General features: G+C 36.9%; 2 protein-coding genes and 1 pseudogene across 2 annotated transcripts; all 3 read left to right on the plus strand.

Annotated features, from left to right (window-relative positions):
- Nucleotides 1-1,894: 1,894 nt before the first annotated feature.
- On the plus strand, nucleotides 1,895-27,284 carry LOC120154268. The gene is made up of 3 exons (XM_039166071.1): nucleotides 1,895-1,901; nucleotides 5,955-5,959; nucleotides 26,473-27,284. The coding sequence occupies exon 3, from the start codon at nucleotides 26,514-26,516 to the stop codon at nucleotides 27,150-27,152; it is 639 nt and encodes a 212-aa protein (XP_039022002.1). The 5' UTR covers nucleotides 1,895-1,901; nucleotides 5,955-5,959; nucleotides 26,473-26,513; the 3' UTR covers nucleotides 27,153-27,284.
- Nucleotides 5,702-19,599, plus strand: LOC120154267 (protein SABRE-like). The gene is made up of 7 exons (XM_039166070.1): nucleotides 5,702-5,923; nucleotides 6,156-6,262; nucleotides 6,461-6,817; nucleotides 14,982-15,100; nucleotides 15,906-16,149; nucleotides 17,269-17,493; nucleotides 19,524-19,599. The coding sequence occupies exons 1-5, from the start codon at nucleotides 5,785-5,787 to the stop codon at nucleotides 16,129-16,131; spliced, it is 948 nt and encodes a 315-aa protein (XP_039022001.1). The 5' UTR covers nucleotides 5,702-5,784; the 3' UTR covers nucleotides 16,132-16,149; nucleotides 17,269-17,493; nucleotides 19,524-19,599.
- Nucleotides 20,117-22,963, plus strand: LOC120154269 (annotated as a pseudogene).
- Nucleotides 27,285-27,488: the final 204 nt, after the last annotated feature.

A 27,488-nucleotide genomic window follows, 5' to 3' on the forward strand; every position in this document is an offset into this window, starting at 1 on the left:
ACGGTTTCAACCCCCAATTACATTATTTGTTCTCCAACAGAATAATATTATGATCGAAAATTAACCTTGGCTGCAATGATTGGCTTATCCTCGGAAACAATATTACTAATCTCTGATCAACCAAAAAACGATCCAACCTCTCAAACGTAGGAACTTCCCTATTATTGCACCATGTAAAACGGCCTCCAGACATTGGTAGATCAAACAAATTTGCCTTGCACACAAAATCTCTAAACATATTCATAGAAACCGAATTCACAGCTCCTCCTTTCTCCTCCTGTGACAGGATTGCATTAAAATCTCCTCCTAAGCATAATGGACAATCAACGTTCTCCACAAATGCTAGTAACTCCCTGAAGAACATCTCCTTATCTGCATCCACACTAGGACCATACATATTTATGAAACAACTTCCTGTAAAACCATCCATAGTCCCTTTAATTGCTACAAATCTGCTACAAATGACTACATCCTTCACCACAAATTCATTCTTATTCCACAAGGTTATTAATCCACCAGCAGAACCTATAGCAGGAGCTATTGCCGATCCAGTAAGTAAATTCCCCCCCATTTTCCTCACTAACAGATGACTGACAATCTCCAATTTAGACTCTTGTAAAAATAACATTGTGGGGTTTTTCTCATCCACAAACCTCCCAATAGCTCGAGCTTTCACCCTCCTACCCAACCCTCTAACGTTCCAAGACATCGTCGACCACTCTACCATCATTAACATTCCATAACCTAACAACCCAGTTACAGCTACTTTCCCTCCTTCGAATTACTTTCATTAACCAGAGTAACCATTTTGGCCATAAAAGCTTCCTCTCCTCCTTTGAACTTAACCCCCAACAATTTGAACACATTCCAACACTCCAAAGCCTCTGCCACCCCCTCTGACTCATTCTCTACAACGGAAACCAACTCCTTGCCATTGTAGCTTTTAGCTTCCCACCTCCTAGAATACACATGCTTATAAAAATCTCTTTCAATATTACTTACTGACGCACATTTCCCAGTATGCCGACGCCTCACCGATGAGATTGACCCGTCCTGCAAGCTTAAAGCATTTTGTTCCTTTGCCATTTTTACAGATTTAATGCCATCCCTCTTTGACCATAACCTTCCTTGTTCAGGCCCGCTTGTTTGACTCCTAACCATGCTTGTAGAAAGCCCATTATCTTGGACGGCCTCATCATGGCCTACTATGCCACCTCCCAAGGTTCTCTCCTTTTCTCTCTTCATTAAAATCCTCTGATACTCCCTTTTGACTGGGAACATCACCTACTGCTGCCTCCTCAGAACAAAAGTCAACAACTAGCATATTTTTTGTTCCTACTTTTATATTCAAATTTCCATCGATATACGTATCATCTCCTTGATTGTCACCCCAAACCCATGCTTCAACCCTTTCCTGAGAATCTGACAAGGACTGATTACTCAACTGCTCTTCTTATCTCCACTGAACATCACCCTGACTCCAATCCGACGATTTCTCCTCCCAAGAAGCCATTGTTCCGTCTTCTTCAACCACATCATCCAACTCTGGAAAAAAAATCACTCCCTTCCACTTTGATTTTAATGATAAACGATCTTCCATACGTATTAATGGTGACTTGAGGAGGAATATCAAAAGCACTCTCCACCCTCAGCAACATATGTGCCACTCTACAGTCCACTCTTTGAACTGTTTGTTCCTGAATCTTCACTAGCTTACCCCATCTCAATGCCAAGTTGGTGAAGAATGGAACCGTCCAACAATTTAATGGAACCCCTAACAAGGAAACTGCACAGTAAGCTAATGGAACAAAACTCTCCTCCATAACAGAATCCAATCTTTCGAACCAGAAGGACAGAGCCTCCCACTTATCTTCTATCGCTGCTTCTTTCTCCTCCACTGTGTTGAAGACTATCAAACATGCATTCTTTGCATAACCCCACCTTACCACCTTAGCATTGAATCCCTCTGTCCTTAATGCCCTCTGCACAAAATCCACTTCGAAAATCGCCTTACAAATGCCTGTTAACGACGACCTCAGCCATCTTCTCTCCATTGGAATAAACACTTGCATAGGCTTTTTCACCTCCCTCTTATCTCCTACATTGCTCAAATGTTGGACAATAACTTTTTCACCCCCACTAGCATATCCTTGTATGTCCTACCATCATAAAACTTATTCAACAGCTCCTTCTTCCCTTCATCATCCACAGGGGATATTGGTTTTTTCCTATTCGGCTCCTCTATGCCTGTCTCTCCAGTCCCCACCCCGCTATATCTCTTCAAGTTCCTCGCAGCACTATTCCTCTGATATTTCGCAATCGACACCAATATTTTCCTCCCATCGATCACAACACTATTCATTCGTTCCACTGCCTTCAGCAAGTCCTCCTTGCTAGCAAAATGCACAAAAGCAAAAGTATTGACCTTATAGTTTGGTCTCCTATTAACGAACGAAATAAAAACCTTAATCACCTTGCCATGAAAGCTAAAACGATTCCATAAAGCACTTCTATGCACTCCCCTACTGAGATTATCAATGAACGCTACCCACGATACTCCTCTAGATACCACTTTACCTCTGTCTCGAGAAGTGTTTGTTACCCTCTCCTCGCTCACTCTCTCTAGCTCTCTCACTCATGATTTTTTAGTGGAACATTTGTGTAGTTGTTTGAACTTGTTTTGAAATTGAAAGCAATTGTTCACAATCAGAAGGTTAAGGGACTTGGTAATGAACATATGGACGATACTTCTGGTGTAAAAGATGCCGAGCAGAAGAAAGATGTCACTGTGATTGAATCAGATCATCTTGATAAAAAGAAGAAAAAGAATCTATATTTGCTGTTGATGTGGAGATGCTGAGTATATCTGCTAAAGTTGGAGATGGAGTTGATGCTCTTGTGCAAGTTCAGTCGATTTTCTCTGAGAATGCCCACATAGGAGTACTTCTTGAAGGCCTGATGCTTAGTTTCAATGGAGCCCGAATATTCAGAAGCAGTCAAATACAAATTTCTCGTATTCCCACTACTTCCGACTCATCTGATGCAAAAGTACCAGTGGTCATTTTGTGGGATTGGGTGGTTCAAGCACTTGATGTTCATATTTGCATGCCTTTCAGGCTAGAGTTGCGAGTCATTGATGATGCTTTTGAGGAGATGTTGCGAGCATTGAAGCTTATAACCAAAGCTAAAACTGAGCTAATTTTCCCCATGAAAACAGAAAACTTAAAACCTGAAAAGTATAATTCAACAATTGCAAGGTGTAAAAATCTGCATACACAAGTTGACTGCTGATATTGAGGAAGAACCAATTCAGGGTTGGCTTGATGAGCATTACCATTTAATAAAAAATGAGGCCTTGGAGTTAGCTGTTAGGTTGAGATTTCTTGATGATTATGTTTTGGCAAACCAGTGTCCTAAGACTGCAGAAACCAATGATTCTGCTTGTGAAAGGAGGATTCATCATAATGGACTTGAGATTGACGTCCAAGATCTTAAAGCAATCCAAAAAATGCAGGAAGAGATATATAAACAGTCTTTCCGATCCTATTACTTGGCATGTTAGAGGCTAAAACAATCGGAAGGCTATGGTGCTTGTAGGGAAGGCTTTCAGGCTGGTTTTAAGCCAAGCACTGCAAGAACTTCTCTTCTTTCAGTTTCAGCTACAGAGTTTGATGTAACCTTGACAAGGATTGATGGTGGAGATGACGGGATGATAGAGCTCCTAAAGCAGCTTGATTTTGTATGTTGTGAAAGCAATATACCATTTTCTCGTATGTATGGGAGTAATATTCTCTTAAACACTGGCAGTCTTGTTGTTCAATTAAGAAATTACACGTCTCCTCTTTTTTCAGTAGTTTTTGGTAGATGTGAAGGCCGTGTTGTACTGGCACAGCAGGTAAACTCCTAAGCTTAACACCCCCTCTTTTTTTCTTTTACTTGTCCCATCAAATGCAAAGATAATCACATTTGGAATTTTATCTTATATATGCCCTTTTTGAAGAAAGAAAAAAGTAGGGTGGTAGGTTGCTTATCTTACACTGATTGAAATTTTTTTCGTTGAAATTAGGCAACATGTTTTCAGCCCCAAATTTTTCATGATGTCTTCATTGGGAGATGGAGAAAGGTCTGCATGCTTCGTTCAGCTAGTGGTACAACACCACCAATGAAAACATACACGGATTTGCCTATACGTTTTAAAAAAGTGGAAGTGTCCTTTGGGGTGGGATATGAATCGGTTTTCGCTGACATAAGCTATGCTTTCTCTGTTGCACTTCGTAAGGCTAATTTAAGTAATAGGAGTCCTGGTCTTCAACAGCCTCCAAAAAAGGAGCGGAGCTTGCCATGGTGGGATGAAATGAGAAATTACATCCATGGAAATATCACCTTATTCTTTTCTGGAACTAAATGGAACATTCTTGCAACTATTGATCCTTGTGAAAAGCTTGATAAGCTTCAAATTGTTTCTGGTTCCATGGAGATACAACAATCCGATGGTCGTGTGTATGTTTCTGCCAAGGATTTTAAAATTTTCTTGAGCAGTTTGGAGAGTTTGGTTAATAGTCGAAGCTTAAAACTTCCTACCATTGCATCTGGTGCTTTCCTTGAAGCTCCAGTCTTTAGCCTCGAGGTTACAATGGATTGGGAATGCGAGTCTGGTAATCCCATGAATCATTATTTATTTGCTCTTCCTATGGAAGGGAAACCTAGGGAGAAAGTATTTGATCCTTTTAGATCTACTTCTCTTTCCCTCCGATGGAACTTTTCTCTTAAACCCCTTCTTCCCCCATTGGACAAAGAGTCCCCATCTGCCTCTGCCTCAGATTGCACTATTCTAGATGGAACTGTAAATGGAGCACAATGTAAGGCGAAGAAAGTTTCAATTACTTTACCAACATTCAATGTCGGTGCACATGATCTAGCTTGGATAATTAAGTTTTGGAATATGAACTATATTCCTCCTCATAAATTGCGTTCCTTTTCTCGATGGCCTCGTTTTGGAGTTCCAAGAGTTCCTAGATCAGGAAACTTGCCATTAGATAGGGTGATGACAGAATTTATGCTCCGTTTAGATGCTACGCCTGCTTGCATTAAGCATATGACATTAGACGATGATGATCCAGCAAAAGGACTCACGTTTAATATGATAGCTTAAATATGAAATCTGTTACAGTAGGGGTAAGCAAAAATATACTTTTGAATGCAAGCGTGATCCTCTTGATCTTGTGTACCAAGGACTTGACCTTCATATGCCTAAGGTTTTTTTAAACAAAGAAGACTGCACTAGTGTCAAAAAAGCAGTTCAAATGATGAGGAAAAGTTCTCAGTCTGTATCCATGGAGCAAGTTCCCAGTGAAAAAAGTAACTATATGAGTGCTTGCACAGAGAAGCATCGTGATGAAGGATTTTTGTTGTCATCTGATTATTTTACTATCAGGAGGCAGGCCCCAAAGGCTGATCCTGCAAGGTTATTAGCCTGGTAGGAGGCTGGAAGAAAAAATCTTGAAATGACATGTTAGATTTGAATTTGAGAATGTGAGTGAGAATGATGAGCATGCACGATCTGATCCTGGTGATGATGATGGTTACAATGAGGTTATAGCCGATAATTGTCAACGTATTTTTGTTTACGGCCTTAAACTTTTGTGGACCATAGAGAATAGGGATGTTGTGTGGTCATTTGTTGGTGGAATTTCCAAAGTATTTGAACCTCAAAAGCCTTCACCTTCTCGGCAGTATGCACAGAGGAAGTTGGTTGAGGAGAAACAAAAACTTGGTGAACCTGAAATGCCTCAAGAGGATCCTTCAAAGTCCCCTACTGCAAATCATGGCGTTCCTTGTGCTTCTCAGAACATGGAGCCATCAGGATCATATTCATCTCAAACACATGCAGTTGTCTTGGAGAATTCATCTACTACTGCAGCTGGTATGTCTCAAGATGACTATGATATTTTGAGATTTTGTTTTACAAGTTAAGTTTGAGATGCATGTTTTTCTTTTAATGCTAGAGATGTTTTCTAATTCTAAATTCATTGTTCAACTGCCATGGATGTTAGCTGCATCAAAGACATTTTTATTAGTATAATTATGTTGCTAAATTACATAAACATTTTTTTCTTTCAAAAAATTGCTGTTGAGACTTGTTTGTTTTACTGTAGCACTAGCAAAATATGAGAAGGTCAATGATTCTGGAGAAAAAGAGACTCGACATTTTATGGTGAATGTCATTGAACCTCAATTCAATCTTCACTCTGAAGAAGCCAATGTGAGTTCTGACATATGTGCATCTTATAATCTAGTTCAATCCTTTGGGAAACATTCAGAAAATTTCTTTTACTTATGAGATCATTGCCTAAGTTCACCTCCTATATGACATTTTTTTTGTTTCTCTTCGTAGTGATTCTTGATGATTGTCATCTTATGTTAGTCATGTTAGTAAAGTTACTTATTTCATGCCTATCAGGGGAGATTTCTTCTCGTTGTTGTTAGTGGTCGTGTTTTAGCTCAGTCATTTCATTCAGTTCTTCACGTTGTTTCTGAGTTGATTGAGCAAGCTCTTGGTACCGGGAATGTTCATATTCCTGAAGGTGGGCATGACATGACATTGAAGCGCATGGAGTTTGTTATGATGCTAGAGCATGTGCAGGCTCATGTTGCACCAACTGATGTGGATCCTGGGGCTGGATTACAATGGCTTCCAAAAATTCGTAAAAGTTCTCCAAAGCTCAAACGTACTGGTGCTCTACTTGAAAGAGTGTTTATGCCTTGTGATATGTACTTCCGATACATAAGGCATAAAGGTGGAACCTCAGACTTGAAGGTATGCAATATTCTTGAGGTATTTGTTTCTGTGAAGATGTCTGTATCCAAATCCAAGTATTTGATTTTAAATAAAAAGAGATGTAATCTAATGGAAGTATTAAAACTAAATGTTTCATGAAGGAAAATGTTGATTTAAAACAAAAACAAAGATGAGGGTAAATGTTCAAATATTAGTATTTAAAAAGAGCATTTGAGATTAAGGAGCAATGGAGAGAGTGAGAGAGCGAGAGTGTAAGTTTTCTGATGGAAAAGTGAGTGAGGTCCATGGAGGGGGTACTTGGTCTGCGTTTGTTGATAATCTTAGTCGGAGAGTGAGCAGAAGAACATTAGGGGAACATTTTAGTTATCATGGCAAAGTCATTAGGGTGTTTATTCCATTTATCAATAACAAACCGAAATACAAGGATTGCACGTTTTTTTTTCGTTCACTTTGCAAGCGAGGATCTATGCAAAGCGGTGGAGAAGATGAATAATGTCAGGGTTAATGGGAAGATAATTTATGTGTCAGTAGCTAAATATGACAAGCTATCCGAGAGGAAGAGTCGTGAAGGGTTTAGAGCGGGGGGTTCCAAAAGGGTAGAAACAGGTGAGTTGAAAGGCAGAAGAATGACTTCTCCAGCACAAGTGGCAGAGAAAATGGAGAGGATGAATAGGTTCCTTGATGGAAGAACGTATAGAGACACGGTAGTTGGGGTGAAAAAAGTTCCAGAGGGTCTTCAAGTAAGCAGTCAAGGGAATAAAAAAGAGAAGAAATCTTTGGAAGTCTTTATCCCGGTGGAAGAGAGAATATGGTTGAAATCTTAACTTACTTGCATTTGTAAAGATATCTTCGAAGTTGACTTTGTGCATAAAGCCTTACGGAATGAGGGCTTCAATGTGAAAGTGATAAGGTGGGGTTTTGCGAAGAATGCGTGTCTTGTAGTTTTTCAGTCGGTCGAGGAGAGAAGAATTGCAATGGAAGAAAGATGGGAAGCTCTGTCGTTCTGGTTTCAATTATTGGAGCCGGTTGTGGAAGAGAGGGGCATCCCATTAGCTTATTGTGCGATTTCAATGGTTGGTGTTCCATTAAATTGTTGGTCGGTCCCGTTCTTTTCTAGTTTAGCATCCAGATGGGGCAAGTTAGTTAGAATTCAAGTTCAAACTGCACATAGAGTGGATTGCAGAGTGGCACAGTTGTTACTAAGGTTTGAGTCCATTTGATATTCCCGAACATGTCATCATCAATACATATGGGAGGAAGTTCATGATTAAAATTAAGGTTGAATGTGTGGAGGATTTTTTTCCTGAGTTAACAGACATGGAGGAAGAAGTTGCAGAAGACCCATGGGAGAAAAGTTCTTCGGAATGGAGCAATGAAGAAGTGCAAAATGGGCAGGAAGAGCAGGTGGGAGAGGAGCTGTCAGAATCCCAAAATAGGGTTGACGAATGTGTTAGAAGTTCCCAACCAGGGATACACACAAATACCGAGAGGGGTTTGAATTTAAACATAGGTATGGAAAATACGTTTGACCTGTGCAAAGATGTGACTGAGGGAGGTAATGTCTCCATCCAGCAGGAAAAGTCAGAAGAAGTTAATGAAGGGAGAGAAAATGGGAAAAGTCTGGGAGATCCTTCCAGTGAGCATGAGAAAGTTGACTGTGGGAGTGGGTTTCTTAGGGGCCCGGTAGTACAGGTGAGGAGTGGGCTGGATCAAGAGAAGGAGAGATTAAGCAAGGATTATTGTATTACTACAACATGATTCAATGTTGTGCAGTATCATACTTCCCTGCAGGAGGGGTCTGTTTCTGTGTCTGCTCAAAAAAATTCTGGGAAGACTGTATCTGGGAGTAGAGTGGGAAGGGGTAAGTGCAAACGTGTTTATTCACGATCAAGGAAGGAGGGATCTAGGAGCCGTATTGGTACAAGTTCGGAGCATGCTTATAATAATGTGAAAGTGGATGGGGCAGAGGCTTTGGAGTGCTGGAGCGTAAGTGAATTATTAGGGGTCACATTTAGAGGGGGAAAGAAGCTTTTATGAACAAAACGATTCCTTTGATAAAGGAGAGAGAAGTACAAGGGGTAATTAAGGGGTGTTGGAATTCAGGGTTATAGCTGGATATTGATGACTAGTTGGAATTTAATGTCTTGGAATATTAGGGGTTTGGGTAGGAGGGTAAAGGCTAGAGCTGTTAGGAGGGTTGTGGAGGAGAGAAAGCCTTTAGTTTTATTCATTCAGGAATCGAAAATGGAAGTGGTGAATCAATCGGTAGTGAGGAAAATGGGAGGAAATTTGTTGACAGCTGCGGCAGTTTCAGCAGCTGAAGGTTCTGCTGGTGGTCTGATTACTTTGTGGAATGAAAAAGAGTGTCAGGTTCAAGAGGAGATCATTCATAGGAGATTTATAGCAGTTAAGGGTACTATTGATGAGGTACTAGGGTCTTGCTGGTTCATAAATGTGTATGGACCGAGTGTGGATTCAGAAAAGGAGGCGTTCTTCGGGGAGTTGTTTTTATTTCTGGAGAATTTAGACAGTCCAGTCTGTCTCGGAGGGGACTTCAACGTGGTTATGTCACAGGAGGAGAAGATTGGAGGTTCAGTGAATTTAGCTTCAATGTTTGCTTTCAGAGAATTTGTGAGTAAAACTAATCTAGTGGATTTGTGATACATGCACCAGAGTCCATAATACATGCTTCTTTGGACTAATGTTTCTACTCGAACCTATTAGAAGAACAAAGTCTCGAAGATTCAAAGCATATCTATTCGGTAAGCATAATGTGAATGAATTATTAAACTATTCTAATTTTGCTCCCTTTAATGTTTCAGATTCGAGGTCGAATCTTTTTGAAGAAAGGGAGGATGATACATGCATCACAAGGCTCACATCAAAGGAAGAAGTAATAACTCTTCCAAATGATCCACTCGTCCAAGCTTTGGAAAAGAAGATCAGAACAGTAGCAGACTGTAGATGACTTTTTTGAATGGGATCCTGATCTTATTTGGTCAACATATCTTCTGGAGATACAACCGTCTGTCCCTTATCTTTCTAACGGTTATTGAATCGTATCAATCCGATATCGGGAACTCAAGATATGGCCATTTTACTGAAGACGGTGCATGCAGAAAATCCTATACGGGATTAATACGGGATTTTGTAAATATTACGAATTTTCAATATTTTTATTGATTATTTGTAATATAACTTAATATATGATGATGCATTATCATTTAGGATTAGATTTATTATTTTATTAGGAATTAAGGTTGGGTTAAAATATTATCTTTAGTTATTATTATTTTATTAGGAATTAGAGTTAAGACATGTTTAGTTTATTATTATTTTATTCATTAGTTATTTAGGACCTTTAGAACTCAGCCCCTATATAAAGGAGGCTTCATTCTACTTTGTAAATCAGATTTCTTTGATTAATAATACAACGAGAGTTCGTTTTTGCAAGTGTTGATTGCCTTGTTCCTTCGAAGCTTCTTCTCCTGGAGTTCTTTCAAGTTCTTGTGAGGGAGATTAATCTTCACACTCCAATTTGCCTTTTCATCGCGACTAGGAGGGTTGGTTAGAGCCATTTTATCGTGTTTTCCTTTTCATTGCGACTAGGAGGGCTCGATAGGACACTTATCCATCTATTTTTCCACAAATCCATCCGCACCATCAATCATCTTTACCGTTCACCTTCATAAGGGAGATCTTTTGATTTCTTTATTATCTTATTTCATCTTTCATTTATTTATCTTTTGTTTATTTTATTCTAATCGTGTTGTCTTGATTCCAGCACATAAAAGAAACCCAAAATAATCCTAGCGACTGTCGCCACCTTCCCATATTCATCACCTTTGTTCTTCATCGAGTCTAGAGCTTTCTAGGTTTGATTCTTCAACAAGAGCAACGTTCATCAATCCGCCACCGCTTACCTATCAATTTGCCTATGGTTGGAGGTCGATTTACATGGTGCAACAATAGAGAAATTCCAACTTATGAGAGACTAGATCGGTTCTTAGTGGATCAAAGTTTTTTATCAGTGTTCCCTATGATAACACAAACTCCTAGAAAGGTCTGTTTCAGATCATAACAGCATCTTACTGGAAAATAGGGGATGGAATTGGGGCTCGAAACCGTTTAAATTATTTAACTATGTCATGGAAGAGGATGGCTTTTGTAAGATGATGGAGGGAGAGTTGCACAAGCTATGTAGAGTGGAGAATAGACAACCGATTTCTACCGTATTAAAAGGGGTGCAGGAAGCAGTGAAGAAATGGTTTAGGATGGGGTATTTAGAGTTTCCCGGGAGAATAAATAGGTTGGAGAAAGGAATTCATGAGAAGGAACTTCAGTTGCAACAAGGTCTCCCCATGGTGTCTATGAAGAATTTAGTGGAAGCAAAGAAAGAGCTGTGGGACTTGTATAAAAAAGAGGAATCGATTTGGCTACAAAAGTCAAGATTGAAGTGGAGTTTGGATGGGGATAAGAACACTAGATTTTTCCACCAATGTGCAAGAGGTAGAGGAAGGAGAAATGGTATCAAATCCATCAAAGTAGACAATGAAGACATTTCAGATCCAAAATTAATTAAAACTTCAGTGGTGCATTTTTTTCAAGGGGTTGTTTAATTAGGAAAATACACTGGAAGTGGAGGAACTGGACCTGGATTTTTTACAACTCTCGGAACAGCAGAGAATGGCCCTTGAGAAGCCTTTTTCTGAAGAGGAAATTTGGGGTGTAATTGCTAACTCGGATAGTAACAAAGCACCTGGCCCGGATGAACTGAATTTAGGTTTTTTCAAGAAGTTCTGGTCAAGTTTGAAGGAAGTTTTGTTGCTGTTTTTTAAGGAATTTTATGAGGGAAAGGACTGGGATAATGACACCAACCACTCTTTCCTTTCTCTTATTCCTAAGAAAGCCAATCCGGAGGGGTTAGAAGATTTTAGGCCAATTAGCCTAGTTGGGGTTTTTTATAAAATTCTTTCAAAAGTACTAGCGAGAAGGTTAAGTTTGTGTATTAGTGAAGTTATTAGTCCATCTCAATTTGCATTTATACCGGGGAGACACATTTTGGATTGTTCGTTTATAGCAAATGAGGGCATTGAGTGTTGGAAGAAAAAGGATTGAAGGGAGTTGTTTTTAAGGTGGATTTCAAGAGAGCCTATGATTCGGTTGATTGGAGGATATTGGTGAAAATAATGAGAAAAATGGGGTTTGGAGATAGATGGAGTTCTTGGATGTACAAGTGTATCTAAACAGCTTCCATTTCGGTTTTGGTAAATGGCACACCTACAGAGAGAATATACACTACTAGAGGATTAAGACAGGGTTGTTCATTATCTCCTATGTTATTAAATTTGGGAGGCGAACTGTTACATCTAATGTTGGTGAAAGCAATGAACAAAGGGATGTTTTCGGGTTTTGAATTAGGCTCGATGGGTCGTTCTTTCATGTTATCACATTTGCAATTTGCGGATGACTTAATAATTTTTAGCAAGGCATCTACTCATGATTTGGTGAATATTAGAAGGGTGCTTTTAATCTATGAATTGTTGGTGGGGCTGAAGTTGAATCTGAATAAGAGCAGAATTTTTGGAATCAATTTGGGGGAGGAGTTAACTTCTTGGGCCAAGGAAATAGATTGTTCAAGAGGAGCTTTTCCATCGGAGTATTTAGGTTTACTGTTAGGGGCTAAGAGGAATTCTTTTTCTTTGTGGGAACCGGTGGTACAAAAATTTTATAATAGTTTGGCTGGGTGGAAGGCAAAGTCTTTATCTTTGGCTGGACGGGCAGTTTTGGTTAAATCAGTGTTATGCTCTCTTCCAATTTATTACCTTTCTATTTTTATGATCCCTATTAGTGTTCTCAACAAATTAAATTCTATCATGGCGTCTTTTCTTTGGGGGGGATCGACAAAAAAAAAGAACATCCATTGGGTCAAATGGGAATTGGTGTGTAAGCCAAAGAAGTTGGGGGGTTTGGGGATTCCAAATCTGTTGCTTTTAAACAGGGCTTTTATGGGGAAGTGGGTGTGGAAATTTGCTGCAGAAAAATCCTCTTGGTGGAAAACAGTGGTTTGTTGTGTAAACAATATGGATCCAAATTCAATGATGATCCGGAATACTTGGACAGCACGCACTTCTTGGATTTGGAGAGGAGTTGTTAAGAATTTTTCAAGTGATGCATTTGGGGATTGTTTTAGGAAAAATTTGTGTTAGAGCTGGGAATGGAGAAACAATGCAGTTTTGGCATGATGTATGGTTGGGTACGGTTCCTCTGAAAGATAGGTTTCCAAGGTTATTTGCTTTGTCGAGCAACAAAGGGGGGAAGGTTGCAGAGTTCAGGCTGTATAATGACTCGGGTGGGGTCTGGGATATTCAGACAAGAAGGAATCTGGTGGATTGGGAGGTTGAGCAGTGGCTGCAACTTATCTCTCTCTTGAACAGTTACTCATTATCATTAGTTGAGGATGATTGTTGGATTGGGTTGGGAACTGGTGAAGGTTGTTTTACAACAAAATCATGCATGCAATTGTATTTTGATAGAGAGGGTAATGATGAAGTAGAAGGTAATTGGGAAAGATATGTTTGGAAGGGGGTAGCTCCACCACAAGTGGAAACCTTTGTTTGGCAACTTGCTCATCACAGAGTAGCGGTGAAGGAGGGACTGCTAAAGATAGGAGTTACTGGGGTGGAAGACACTATGTGCTCTTTGTGCAGGAAGTGTAATGAGTCGGTCTCACATTTGTTTCTGCATTGTGATGTGGTGTGGAACCTGTGGGCTAAGTTCTTAAAGTACTGGAATGTTTGCTTTGTGGTTCCGGCTAAGTTGATGGAATTCTTAATTGCGTGGGATGAGTTAGTTCCAAGATCTCTCATATGGAAGTTTATCCCTAGGGTTGTGCTGTGGTCGATTTGGAAATGTAGGAATGAGGTGATTTTCCAGCAAGGGAAGGTTGATTATGCGTTGTTGTTCTTCATTACAAGGTTCAGAATTGTTTCGTGGTTTGGAACTTTATTTAAGGATGTCCATATTCCTTTTGATTCCTTGATGGGGGACTTAAAATTAGCAGACTGTAATGGTAATTTGAATAAGAGGACTCCTCCTCCTTCTAGTTGGAGTCCTCCTCCGGAAGGGTTTTTAAAAGTAAATGTAGATGGTGCAATGGTCAAAGGTTGGGATAAGGGGGGAATTGGTGGATTGATTAGGGATGGTAGTGGTTTGGTGCTTGGGTCGTTTTCAGAGAAGGTAGGGGGAGGTCCTCCTTTACTTGCAGAGCTTTTGGCGATCAAAAGAGGGTTGATTCTTACTGAGGAAGTTGGTTACAGTCCAAGCCAGAGGATTATTTTGGAATCAGATTCGACTAATGCTCTAAAGTGGATTAAAAATCCGGACCTTAGTACTCCTTTGTTTAAATCCTTGGTGACGGATATAGCTACTCGTGTGGAAATGAAGGGTATTATCACAAGGCATATTTCGAGAGCTGCAAATTGGGAAGCGGATGAATTAGCAAAAGCTGGTATAGGTTGATTTTTGGGTTTCTATTGTGGTTAGAGGTGTTATATCTTGGCTGTTTTTTAAGGGAGTTGTTAGGGTGCGTTATGTATCCAGAGTTGTGGCTTAAAGGTTATGTTGTTAGTAGTTAGTCATGTAGGTGTGGAGGTGTATTATGGTTCTCATTAATAAAAGTTAGAGGCACTCTTTTCCTTCTTCCTATGCCTTTCATGTTATGTTTATAACATGTAGGGTATGAAGGGGTTTTTTAATGAGGCCTTTTTTATAAAAAAAAACAAAAACAAAAACAAAGATAACGAGGAGAAATAATAGCCATGTGCTGTTTATTTGATGCCCACGCTGAATTAATAGTGGTTGAACTACTCGGTTGGGCTAAGTGTAGATTACTAAGCTATTAGGTTTTAACCTATTTAGACAGAAATCTAATCTAACTTCTACTTAGATAAGTCATACAGTACAAGTTTAATAAATAGTAAAATACTAGTTACAAAGCCTTTAAGATTTACACGGCTACATTCTACACTAAGTACTTGTCAAAATTTTAAAACCTTCTAGACTGTTGACATATTAATCCTTTCAAGTTGCTGTTTTTTATATTTAATCAGTTTACTGTATGACAGTTTATTCAGTAGTAGACTTATCTTAGTTTTGCATGTGTTTTTTAACCCTGTTGCAGGTGAAGCCATTAAAAGAACTGACCTTTCAGTCTTGCAACATAACAGCTACAATGACATCTCGTCAGTTTCAGGTTATGCTGGATGTATTGACCAATCTTCTCTTTGCTCGGCTTCTGAAGTGAGTACATGCTGCAGTATTTTCTCCTGTTTCTTTGATGATCATGTTATGTTTTTCAGAATGATGTCGTTTTTTATGAAATTAATTGTAGGAGTTTCCAAATGTTCACTTATTTTGGCCTGTTGGATCTATCTATTGGCAAATTCTAGTCTTAAAATAACTACTTGTTTCTCCATTCTTTTGAAACAAGTTCTGCGAATGGGCTTTATTATGATAGTGTTTTTGAATAAATTGAATCATTTTTTTTCATTTGCAAAAATGGGACCTACCATGGATTTGATATGTGCAAATGCCCTTGATAGATCCAAATTCAACGGTTAGGTTTGGCTTGGTAAGATCAATGTGACTGTGGGTTGCCATCATTTTGTTTGAAAAGAATTTGTGAAGCAATTTCCCTAATTTAGAAGAGTTACTCTACTTCCTTTCCTGTTGTTGTTTGTTTTCCTATGCTTAAATGATAAGTGATATCTTTGTTCTGTTTTCCATTTGCAGCCGGGTTTTATTAACCTTACCAGGCCTCTTTTTTTAAACTATATTAAAAGCAATAAATGCATTTTGGTTTATTATTTTTTATTAATATATAACTCAAGTTGCTTTACACTTATTACCAAACAGTCTTATATTGATTTTTGGAACCTAATCTATCCTTCAAGATTCACCATTTCTGTCATATGGGTGCAATTATCTCGTAGTTTACTAATTACTTAAAGATGTTGCATATTTTCTGCACCAAGAGACGTTTTGGCAAGTAATACTGGTAGTGGTAAATTATTACAAATTTAATGCAAGTAATATGTTTATTCAGGCCTCGAAAAAGTAGTCTCTCTTGTCCTGGCGAAGATGATGAAGATGTTGGAGAGGAGGCTGATGAAGTGTTCCTGATGGTGTTGAAGAGGTGGAACTTGCCAAAATCACCCTTGAAACGAAAGAAAGGGAGCAGAAGTTGCTACTCAATGACATTAAGAAGCTGTCTCTTCATTGTTGTACTTCAGGAGACCATCTGGAGAAGGAAGGTGAATTGTGGATGGTAAATGGTGACAGATATATTGGTAAGAAAGAGACCTTGTCAACAATCTCAAAATTTCGAGTTTCCATGTTTTTTCGATTTATGGTCTCTTTGAATTTTCTTCTCTAATATAAAAGATTAATATTGTTAGGGAGTCTATAGATCCTGTAAATTTCTTTCTGTGTAGATTATAGCTGTATAAAGTCCTAACGAGTCTGGAATTATTGTCCTAAATCCTAATGAGCCTGTAGTTAAATTTTATTTATTATTTAACTTGTACCCTATATCTTATCTAAGTAGAAGATTGGATAGAATGTCGACTAGGTAAGTTAACTCTAATAGGCTCTAAGTATCTTACAATAGGATTGTATTTCTGTTGTAATCTGCCTATTTTAATAGGCCTTACTCTGTATATTCGTGAGAAAGAACTAAGAACAGAAAGTTCTCTGTTCCAGAAATTCCCTCCTTTGTTTCCTAGTTTCTACAGTCTGCAGTGAATGGTTGTTGGAGCTTATTATCAGTTATATGCAGTTGAAGGAAGATGCACATTATCTAACTGGATAGGACTGATTTTAAGTTCCCTGTTGCATCTCTTTCATACCAAATCCAATTTGTAAGTTCTCAGCTGGTTTATACCCATCACTCAAAGCATATGTATCTGTATTCTGTATCTATGATGGAAAGAATCGAGGATAATTTCCTTGAAAGTTAAATTCAATGCTGGTAATCTATTATCCTTATGTGTGCTATTTCTTGTGAATGTAGGAAGATACTCTACCTACATGTACTGAATCGTCAAATCTAGAAAAGGTTACATTGGTTTACATTGTACATAATTCTGTTGATCTGGCATTTATTTCAGAACTTCACGATGGAAATTAAAAACTTTTGAATATTGGGATAAGAGTACACCTTGATAGGGCATTTCAAGTTGCTGTAAATGCTGCGAGCTCTCTGTTTGTTTATAACTACATCTTTTATTATCTGCTTGTTTTATTATCTGTTATTCATGGGTTTGTATTACAGTCTGGGAATAGATTTTGTTGTGTATTTGTCTTCTAAGATTCCATATGGCTAATTATATTCAATGATACCACGTGGATTGGTTGCTATTATTTAGCGCACAGCAGATTTTTAAGCAATATGAACTTGATATGTGTAGGTGCAAGGACTAAAGAGAGAACTTATTAATGCAAAAAAATTAAGGAAGGTTGCATCTGTATCCTTACGGGCTGCTTTGCATAAAGCAGCTCAGCTACGGCTAATGGAGAAAGAAAAGAACAAAAGTCCATCCTATGCAATGCATATTTCTTTGCAAATTAACAAAGTTGTATGGAGCATGCTTGTGGATGGTAAATCGTTTACTGAGGCCGAGATAAATGACATGGTGAGTTCCTGAAAATTAATATGCTAAGAACTATCAATTTATATCTTCCTTCATCTCTTAACAGAGGTTGTATTTCCAAATACATTTGTTGCCCTGAACTAACTGTGATCAGGATCAATCAGTGTAGTCAAGCCATGTGCTTAGGCACAAAAGCACAGAGAAACTCCCTCCCTCCCAAATGTAACAGAGTAAATAAACAGCTCATCACACCCTCTCTGTGTGAGGTGTCTGTCTTTAAAAAAAAATTGCTTCTATAAAATAAGCTATCATATGAAATAGTTTAGGATTTGAGGGGAGCTGGTATAGGAGTGTTTTAAGTCTTATGTATTCAGTAGGAGTGTTAAGTATTTAGTCTTCTGTTTTTGTAAGAGTGTTGTTATGTCCTTTGTAAACTGCTTTATCTTTTATAAATTGATGCACTCTTTTCCTCCTTACGCTAGTGGGTTCCTGCCTTAGGGTAGAGAACTACTAAGAGGGTGGTTTTTAATGAGGCATCCTATTCCTATAAAAAAATAGTCAGTCATAAGATGCAGCTACAGATACATTTGATCAAAACGAATCATCGAAAAATATGCATACATATTTTTGCATATGTTATATACAAGAAAAGTTATTGAGAATCTCATTTACAACAGTGAAGCAAAGCAAGAAAGATTGATAAAACAAACCTAAATAAATTTATTTTATTTGAATTGTGTACTTGGTTTTTTGTACCTAGGTGGAGATCTTGAAAGGCAAAAAGCACTATTTAGAAAACCAGCCCCTTTTTAATTTCTGTCATCTTTAATTTTATCTCACTGGTGTGATAATACATGTACCATTTTGGTTCTTAGTAGTTAGTGCTGGGAGTCTGTTTTTTATGCTGGTGTTTAAGGTGTATTTGTTTAAGAAATTTGTACGAGTATGTTTTATTATAAATCGAGGCACTCTTTTCCCCCTTCCGCTGATTAAGGAACACCGTTTTGGTGGTCCGTTAATCATGAGGGGGGTTTTTAATGAGGCCTCACATTCCTATCAAAAAATAATAATAATACATGTACCATTTAGAGGAATGAGAAAAAGGATGGAATACACTTATCTTGCTGGAGATGGCTGTGAAGGCAACTTAGAGCTTTAGTTTGATGTGGACTTTGGATTAGGTCTAATGATGCCTATATTTGGAGTGTTAGAAAATGATTGGACTCAACATTTTAACTTGAATAACCAAAGCTGTATTTTAATGTATTAAATATAAAGTTTTTGATTTGTTACTGATCTTAGAAATTGGTGCCTTGTTTTCCCTTGGCATATGCTATTTATGCAGGTTGCACCTTTGAGTACAAGGATTCAATATTGGTTTTTTCGGTCCATTGCTTTTATTATTGTTATTATTATTATTTTGAAATTTTCACTTTGTTATTTATATATTGAACTATGGTTTAGTTGAGGTTTAGATTCCATAAGGAGTTGCACTTAAATAATGTTTTCTTTTGAGGATCGTATCTTACAAGTTTATATTACTCCTTTCATGCAGAACTACGATTTTGACCGTGACTATGAAGACGTTGGTGTTGCTCAGTTTACAACCAAGTATTTTGTTGTGAGAAACTGCCTGCCTAATGCCAAGTCTGATATGCTTTTATCAGCTTGGAATCCTCCTGCAGAATGGGGAAAGTACATATTTTTTCCTTAACTTTGTCGTTTTAGTTTATCTAATTAGAGCTTCACTGCAACTACTTCCGTGAATATTTAAAATTGCAACTTTTTTATCTCTTATATTGGCAACATGCTCATTTCAACCTCCTTAATGCTCAATTTGATGGCCATCTGCCAAAAGAAACTACTATATTTACTTCTATGTTATGGTTTACTGGTTTTGCAACCAATCTTTACTTGTTACCTTTCTGTTATCAGAAACTTGTTCTTTTGGGGAGTTTTTTTTAATAAAAAATATTTTCATTTGGAAATATGTGTGAATATGTTGGATTACTTACCTCTGCTAATGTTGTGATAATTTAGAAATTCATGGCATGATTTTTTTCCCATTGCAGAAAGGTCATGCTTCGTGTAGATGCAAAGCAGGGAGCTCCAAAAGAAGGAAACTCTTCTCTGGATCTTTTTCAGGTAAAACTCTCTTTCTCTCTCTTTTGTGATTCCTTAAGCATGTATTTCAAATGAGATTGAGTGTTTAATGAGTGGGAAGCTATGGTCTTTTTTATATGGTTGTTTCTTGTTGTGAATGCAAGAGCTATAATGGCATCATGGCTTTGGGGTCAGACAATGGTTGTGGGGCAGATTTTCTGATACATGTTGTTAAACCAGTGTTAAGCATAGAGTTCAGAAAGTAATTCTGTTCTCTCACGTGTATAGATTCACAAACAATTTTTATTAGAAATAAGCATTTCTTTTATATTAGATATCGGAAGCATTTGTGACTTCGATGAACTAGCATTTGTAAAAGCTGACTAGCTATATCTCTACTCTATAGGTAGAGATATATCCCCTCAAGATTCATTTGACAGAGACAATGTACAGAATGATGTGGGGGTATTTCTTCCCAGAAGAAGAACAAGATTCACAAAGACGACAGGTTTGTTTTGGGCTTTAGATGTTTGAGTTCATAAGAAAATTCGTAGTCCAATTGGTGAATGTCCTCATGCTTGAACTTTTGGAGATGCAGGAAGTTTGGATCTCCACAACAGCTGGTGCAAGACGTCTAAAGAAGGGTGCCTCAAACCATGATGCTTCTGCTTCAGGCAGTCACTCAACAAAGGAGTCTGAGGTACCATCCAAACCAAGTGTCTTCTACATCCATTACCAATCAGTCTACTCCTCCTCCTGCCCAAGTGAGCATCCTTATGTTTTCTTACCTTGTAGTATAGTCTATAGTGGCAACTTAGGGTGTGTTTGTTTCGCAATTTTTTTTATTAAAATAATAAATGGTATTAATTATATTAATAATTTATTTGTTATTAGTAATAAAAACATAATATATTATTAGTAAAACATAGGTGAGTATGCTTAAAATATTTAAAATTATAAAATTAAAATAATTTTATATTAAATTTTTAATATTTAAATTTTCTTACTATTTGAAAATAAAAATATTTTTGGTATAATATATTGCAGTTTTATTGGATGCCCCTGAATGGACAATATATTTAGTTCACCTTTCAATAATATATGTATATTTAGTTTTATTTAAGTTATGTTCTGATAAAAAAAATCATGTTACTTATAAGGGCAGTTTCTCAGAAATTGTCCTACACTTTTCAAAAGCCAAGACAATTTACAAAAAAAATTACCTTATTTTCCTTTGACTGGTAAGTGGTTTTCCATTCACCAAGTTATTTTTCTCGAAACAAACATCAGAAAATATGAAAACGTTCTCCAGAAGTCATTTTCCAATGCACTCTTAGTGATTTATTTATGTCATAGGTTCCTCCTCCATTGGCTTTGGATCATTATATTTTTATGCTTAAATTTCCATAAAACTCTTTTTGGAATCTACATGCAGACATAAAAAATGCAAGACCCAAAATCAAATGCTGTTTCTGGTTCTGGTTCTGGTTCTGGCCCCGAGTTGAGGAGAACATCTTCTTTTGATCGAACATGGGAAGAGAATGTTGCAGAACCAGTGGGTAATGAGCTTGTCCTACAAGCTCTCTCTTCCAGCATTTCTTCTACCAAAAGTGGAGCACTTGTTTCTGTTGAACAACTAGATGAATCCTCTAAAAATAAGATTAAAGACATGAAACCTGTTAAGTTTGGTCGATCATCTCAGGAAGAGAAGAAGATTGGAAAATCCAATGAAGAGAAAAAATCTAGGCCTAGGAAAATGATGGAATTTCACAACATCAAGATAAGTCAGGTAGGTTTTGTTTACATTATTTTAATTACTGATCTGATGTTCTGTATTTCTGTTATTTGTTTTTTAACTGATATATTTCTGTTGTGAATTAGGTTGAGCTACTAGTTACTTATGAAGGGTCCAGATTTGTTGTAAATGATCTCAAGTTGCTGATGGGTACTTTTCATTGTGTGGAGTTCACTGCGACTTGGAGAAGACTGTTCTCCCGAGTTAAGAAGCATATTATATGGGGAGTTCTAAAGTCTGCAACTGGAATGCAGGTAAGGGATATTCGATACTAAGCTACCTTCAAATCCCCCTAATCTAAAATTTCTCCTACTTTAAGTGCACTGGTCTCCATGCCCCCTCCTTTTGGCCTGGCTTTTATGACTTAGATATTTGTAATGCTTCATAAAAAATATATTAAAAATAAGACAGCGTGGAAAACAATGCTAGTTTTTAGAATTTGTAGATCATAACTGCATTTGCAAGATGATGAAGCTTAATTTATTTGTGAAGTTATAAGGCTGAATGTAGATCTGCTGACTTTCATATTAATTATTTGGTATTTGGTAGGGTAAGAATTCAAAGACAAGGCACATACTCAACAGCCAAGTGGAACTGGTGTTCCTGATAGCGACCTGAATCTCAGTGACAATGAGCAGGTTGAGAAACCTGGTCCATATCCAATAACTTTTCTTAAGCGTCCAAGTGATGGGGCTGGTGATGGATTTGTTACTTCCATCAGGGGCCTCTTCAACACTCAACGGCGTAAAGCGAAACAATTTGTGCTACGTACTATGAGAGGTGAAGCAGATAATGATTTCCATGGAGAGTGGGGTGAAAGTGAAGCAGAATTCTCTCCATTTGCCAGGCAGCTGATCATAACCAAAGCTAAGAGACTTATCCGGCGGCATGCAAAGAAATCACGCTCAAGGGGACAAAAAGGTATGTCTTGAGTGTCTGCCCCTTTTAAATATATTCCTTACCCTATTTTGTGTTTCTTACGGAAAATGAAAGATAAAAAAAAAGAAAAAAGAAAAGGGTATTCCTCATTTTAGTTTTGTTCGAACACTGGTGTGATTTTTGGGATTTCGCTATCAGGTATTGATTGATTTAATTTAGACGGACTTCACTTTGATCTGGTTCAGGTTCATCTTCTCAACAGAGAGAATCACTTCCATCATCTCCAATGGATCCGATGGACATCACTTCATTTGAAACTGACTCTTCCGGTGGATCCTCACCATACGAGGATTTTCATGAATAGAATATCTCTCATCAACTGATAGGGATTGTCAGAAGGACTTGAATGGAGCAAACAGTATGTGATCTGAAAACATATGCCCAATGTACTTCAGAACGGGGTTGACAAGCAACTGCATTTTGACCAACATTTAAGCGTGTGTGAAGACAGACTCCTTGCTGATCTTCAAGCAAAAGATGGCTGCAAATCACCGAGAGCTCGAGAAACATGAAGATATACCTGCTTGATGGTTACCCTTATATTTTGTGGTGGTTGATCTTTGGATGCCTGGGTTAGAATCATGTTTGCTCTTATTTACCCCTCTGCTCATCTGGCCTGATAGAGACCAAGAGATTGGAGCAGGTTCAAATCTATGAATTTTGTGGGTCGGATAGAAAAATATGAACAGATTATACAAGCTACCAAAAACTATAATTTTGTACTTGTACATACATATAAAATAATATATATTTCAAGTTAATGGTACATAAAAGGTGTTCATGACCAATAGGGTTCGATAACTTTTTATAAGCATGGTATCGCCATTTTGCATTTTTGTTCATTCTGGGTTTAGCCTAACAATTCAATCCTAAATTTTTGCCCCGTCTCATTTGTATTTTATGATATGAATAATTACGATTGACGTATTATTTATAGTTTTATCATAGCAGTATCTCTCTCTCTCTATATATATATAGAGAGAGAGAGAGTTATAGTGTCCCAACACTCATTTTGCATAAAATAGATTGAAACATTAAACAACAGTGAATTGCCTCTCTTTTTTTAATTTTAACCCGATTCTCTTAGGTGGATCTAAAAATTTTAAATTTTTTAAATAATGAATATACAAAAAAAATATTTTTATGATATATTAAATTATATTTAATAATTAATCTAAAATATTGAATATGCATTTGGTCCCTAGAAAACCAATTGCATCCGCCCCTGCTACATAAAGTCATGGTATAGTCTAATGTCAAAGTGGAGAATTGTCAAGTAAAATCTTTTTTGGGAAATATCTGGAAAGATGTGATGCGATCATCAGTAAATAATATTATACTTTAATTTTAAAGGCGGGAAATATGTCCCAATTTCTGATTAGGGGCTATAGAATAAAGTGTTGGGTATAATATTAGGTAAGAAAAAACATTTTAAATTCCAAAAGGATGGTGTTCAGACTGAGAAAGGGTGTAATATGGATTCATCCCTCTAATAAAATGTAATCGTGGTTGGTTCAATATTTAAATAAATATCCACCTAAAACACTAAATATAAAATTAAAGGAATCGTCCTTTCTGAGAACCTATGCCCATACAACTCTTACCCAGCAAGGGCGGCCCAATCAAATACAATAATCTAATAATTATTAAACATCAACCTATAATCGAAAAAAAAAACACAAATGGTATAAAAAAAAACCATAATTGAAGGCTCAATATAATTTCTAGTTCATAAAGCCAATATCATAATTGAGAGCTTATACTTCTCCCCGGTCCTACCGAACTCTTCTAATAGAACATTGCTGACACTTCTCTCTAGAGTTGCTCCTCCGGAATAGATAAGTTAATTTCCGATTAATTTATGTACATCAATTTATAAAGTGATCACCAAAATTATCGTAAATAGGCTAAAACTGTTTCTTCCAAAATGAATCTTTGAGAATCAAATGAGCTTTGTTCTGGGATGATCAATCACTGATAATATTATCAGTGCTCAGGAGTCGGGACATTATTCATCCCATGAGGAGGAAAACTGGAAAGTATGGTTCGATGACTATTAGGATTGATTTGGAAAAGGCGTATGACCGGCTTGAATGCAGCTTCATTTATGATCATCTTCAGGATATTAGTATTCCTGACGCTCTTCGTATTCTTATCATGCAATGTGTGTTTTTTTCATGCAAATACTATGAATGAGTCAATGTCAGATTCCTTCATGCACTCTAGGGGTAATCTTCAAGACAAACCGGATGAATTCCATAATATGGATCTTGAGTGCTGGATTGGTTTAAATATCACCGACATGCAATATTTCGCTATTAATTCATCTGATTGAGATTTATTTTTTGGTGATATTCTCTGGAATCTTTGGCTGTACAGGAATGATATAAAGTTTGGGAATCCGATGGAGTTTGATGGTTCTATTCTCGATAAAAGTCGTAACCTTCTATTAGTGATGCAACGTGCTTTTGTAAACCGTACTTCTACTGGATGTTTGAGCTCCCTGAGTAGGGCTAGTCAGAATCTCTGGTCCCCTCCTCCGATTGAATGGATCAAGTTAAATACTGATGGCATTAGATTCAAGCTTGATGGTCGTGTTTTGTGCGGAGGTGTGTTTCCCTATCATGAAGGAAGATGACAAACTAAGTTCTCAAATTTTGTTGGGGCCTGTTCAGTTTGGAGGCTGAGTTGAGTTATAAGGGGATCTATATTGGTATGATTTTGGCTTGAAACCTGGAGTTTTGACAATTGATAATTGAATTTGATAGCATGGAAGCCATTCACCTACTACAAATTGTGTCTGTCCAGTAAGGTTTCTCCACAATACTTCTTCAGGTTCGAGAGATGTGTAGACAAAAATGGGGTATTATGTTCAAGCATTTGAAAAGGGTTGAGAAGGTGGCCGATAAACTGGCAAAGTTAGCCAACTTTGATGTCTTCGATGCTCTTCAGTTCGACAACGCGCTTCTGATGTTCGAAGAACTGCTGCAAGCTGATTGTGGCAGATAAGATTTTGTAAGGTTGGTTCTTCATTATTTTACCAAAAAAATAAATAAATTGAAAGCTTACTATTTAAAAAAAATGAGTAACGTTACTAAGATTTCATATAAATCATTTCTCTATCTGCATATACGCTCATCTTTATTGTAGCACTATTATCTAAACATGATTAATTAGTTCACGAATCAAACTATCTTAATAGTTAAAAAGAATGATTGTTATTTTTAGAGTTCGATCACATCATATGTCAAAGGTATTTGAGCATTTATTGTCAAGTAAATTGAGAAACTTTTGAACATATATTGTCCCTTATAATTACTCTTAAATTAATAAAAGAAAAAATAATTGATTATAATTAGAATGATTTTCCTTCGTATACTTTTTGCACCAAGAATTTCAACTTTTCATATGCTTTCTTTGTTAATTAGAATGTCTATCTATTTATTTATATTTAATTCTTAAGCTACTGATTTTTATGTTAGGGTGATAAATTTATAAAATTTTAAAAGTGGATGAAAATAAATTATCAATAAAAAGTATCAAAATTATATAAATAAAATAAAATTCTTATTACTATAAGACTCCTCCAATAATGACCGTAGATATTCCGATTGTTTTACCATGCATGTGAAATTGTCTGCTGTAAATAATAATTGTTGGGATTATTTAATTATTTTAATTATGTTTTAGATTTTTGAATTATTTTTTATTAAAAAATGTTTATAAACATAAAAAATAAATCCTAACTGAATTATAATAAAATTAGTTTATCGATGTATTGTTTTTGTTATATATAATTTTATATAAATATTCGTCAATAATACATCTATTTGTATCTATTCAAATTTAATATTTAAAATTTGTTATATAAATTATTTTAAGTTGAAATAATATATATAATGTTTTTCAAAAAATTATTATTATATTATATTATATTATATCATATCTTATTTTTGTTTAATTAAATTTTAAACACGATGACAAAAAAATAGATTATGTAACGTTAGATGTAAATAAAAAATAATCAAACTATGAAAATATAAATAAAATATTAGATAATCAATTTACCCAAATAAAAAAATCAATTATAAAACCAAACTGACGGCCAATCTCTCAACAATCATAACTGCAAGTCTGCAACAACCATTCTCGTCACTGGAAAAACCCTCCCCTTTGGCCCATAGTGTTCTTTCTTCCCTCAAAATTTCAAGGGATTACGTTAAAGATGTGGACAGATCTACTTTTACAAGCCGCTATAATTCTGGTTACGATCTTCATGTTCCTCGCTATGCACGATATTCCTCAAAAGATCTTCACCAAAATCCGTTACAGGAATCGAGCTGGCTTCCAAGCTAAGCACCATTTCGTCCTCGGAGCTCAGCTCCTAGCTCAAGCCAGATCCTCCGAGTCCCGTTCATCCACCGCCTCCTTAGCTCAGAAAGCCGAATCCGAAGCCGACAAAGCTATTTCTCTTGATCCGAAAGACGCCGCTTCTTACATCCTCAAAGCCCTCGCTCTTGACCTCCAGGGCTTCAAGTCCTCCGCCCTTGACTCCCTCGACGTCGCTCTCTCCCCTCTTGCTTCCAAGTCGTTGACTGATAAAGAACGGGGCGACGCACTGTTTAAAAGAGCCGAGTTGAAGATGAGCATGAACCGCCGCAGCAGCCATGTCGACTCTGCGATCCACGATTTGACCAGGGCTGTAAAATTACTCGGGCATAACGCCAGGGCGTTTTGTCTGTTGGGAGATTGTTACGAAACGAAGAATATGAAAACGGAAGCTAGAGCTGCATTCCAGGAAGCTCTTAAGGTCGAGCCTACCTCCACCGTTGCTCAAGCCGCCATTGACCGATTGGGATCGTAGTTTTGACGTCGTCGTTTTAAGATTTTTCATTATTAAGGGAGTGAAAATATTGTTTTGTTGTATTTTTCTATTTCGATTTGTTGTACTTTTCTATCAAATTGGAAAACATTCCCGATCCCTTTTTTTCATAAATCTCCCATCGTTTTTAATAAAAAGAAATTTGCAATTTTAAAAATATATTTCAATTTTATTTAAAATATATTTAAAAAATTGATTGAAACTGAATTCATATAATAGACTTACTAATAGAATAGAATATTATTTGTCAGAATTCGAGTTCTAGGGGTTATCATTATAGATTTATAATTAAAAAAATTATAAACTAATGTTATAAAT

Source organism: Hibiscus syriacus, unplaced genomic scaffold (genome assembly GCF_006381635.1).
Source record: "Hibiscus syriacus cultivar Baekdansim isolate YM2019G1 unplaced genomic scaffold, ASM638163v2 tig00111127_pilon, whole genome shotgun sequence".
Lineage (NCBI taxonomy): Eukaryota > Viridiplantae > Streptophyta > Magnoliopsida > Malvales > Malvaceae > Hibiscus > Hibiscus syriacus.

Coding starts and splice junctions, on each gene's coding strand:
- LOC120154267 (XM_039166070.1), top strand. CDS start 5,785: ATGCCTCAAGAGGATCCTTCAAAGTCCCCTACTGCAAATCATGGCGTT. Junction 5,924..6,155: donor TTCATCTACTACTGCAGCTG/GTATGTCTCAAG, acceptor GTTTTACTGTAG/CACTAGCAAAATATGAGAAG. Junction 15,101..15,905: donor CTCTTTGCTCGGCTTCTGAA/GTGAGTACATGC, acceptor ATGTTTATTCAG/GCCTCGAAAAAGTAGTCTCT.
- LOC120154268 (XM_039166071.1), top strand. CDS start 26,514: ATGTGGACAGATCTACTTTTACAAGCCGCTATAATTCTGGTTACGATC.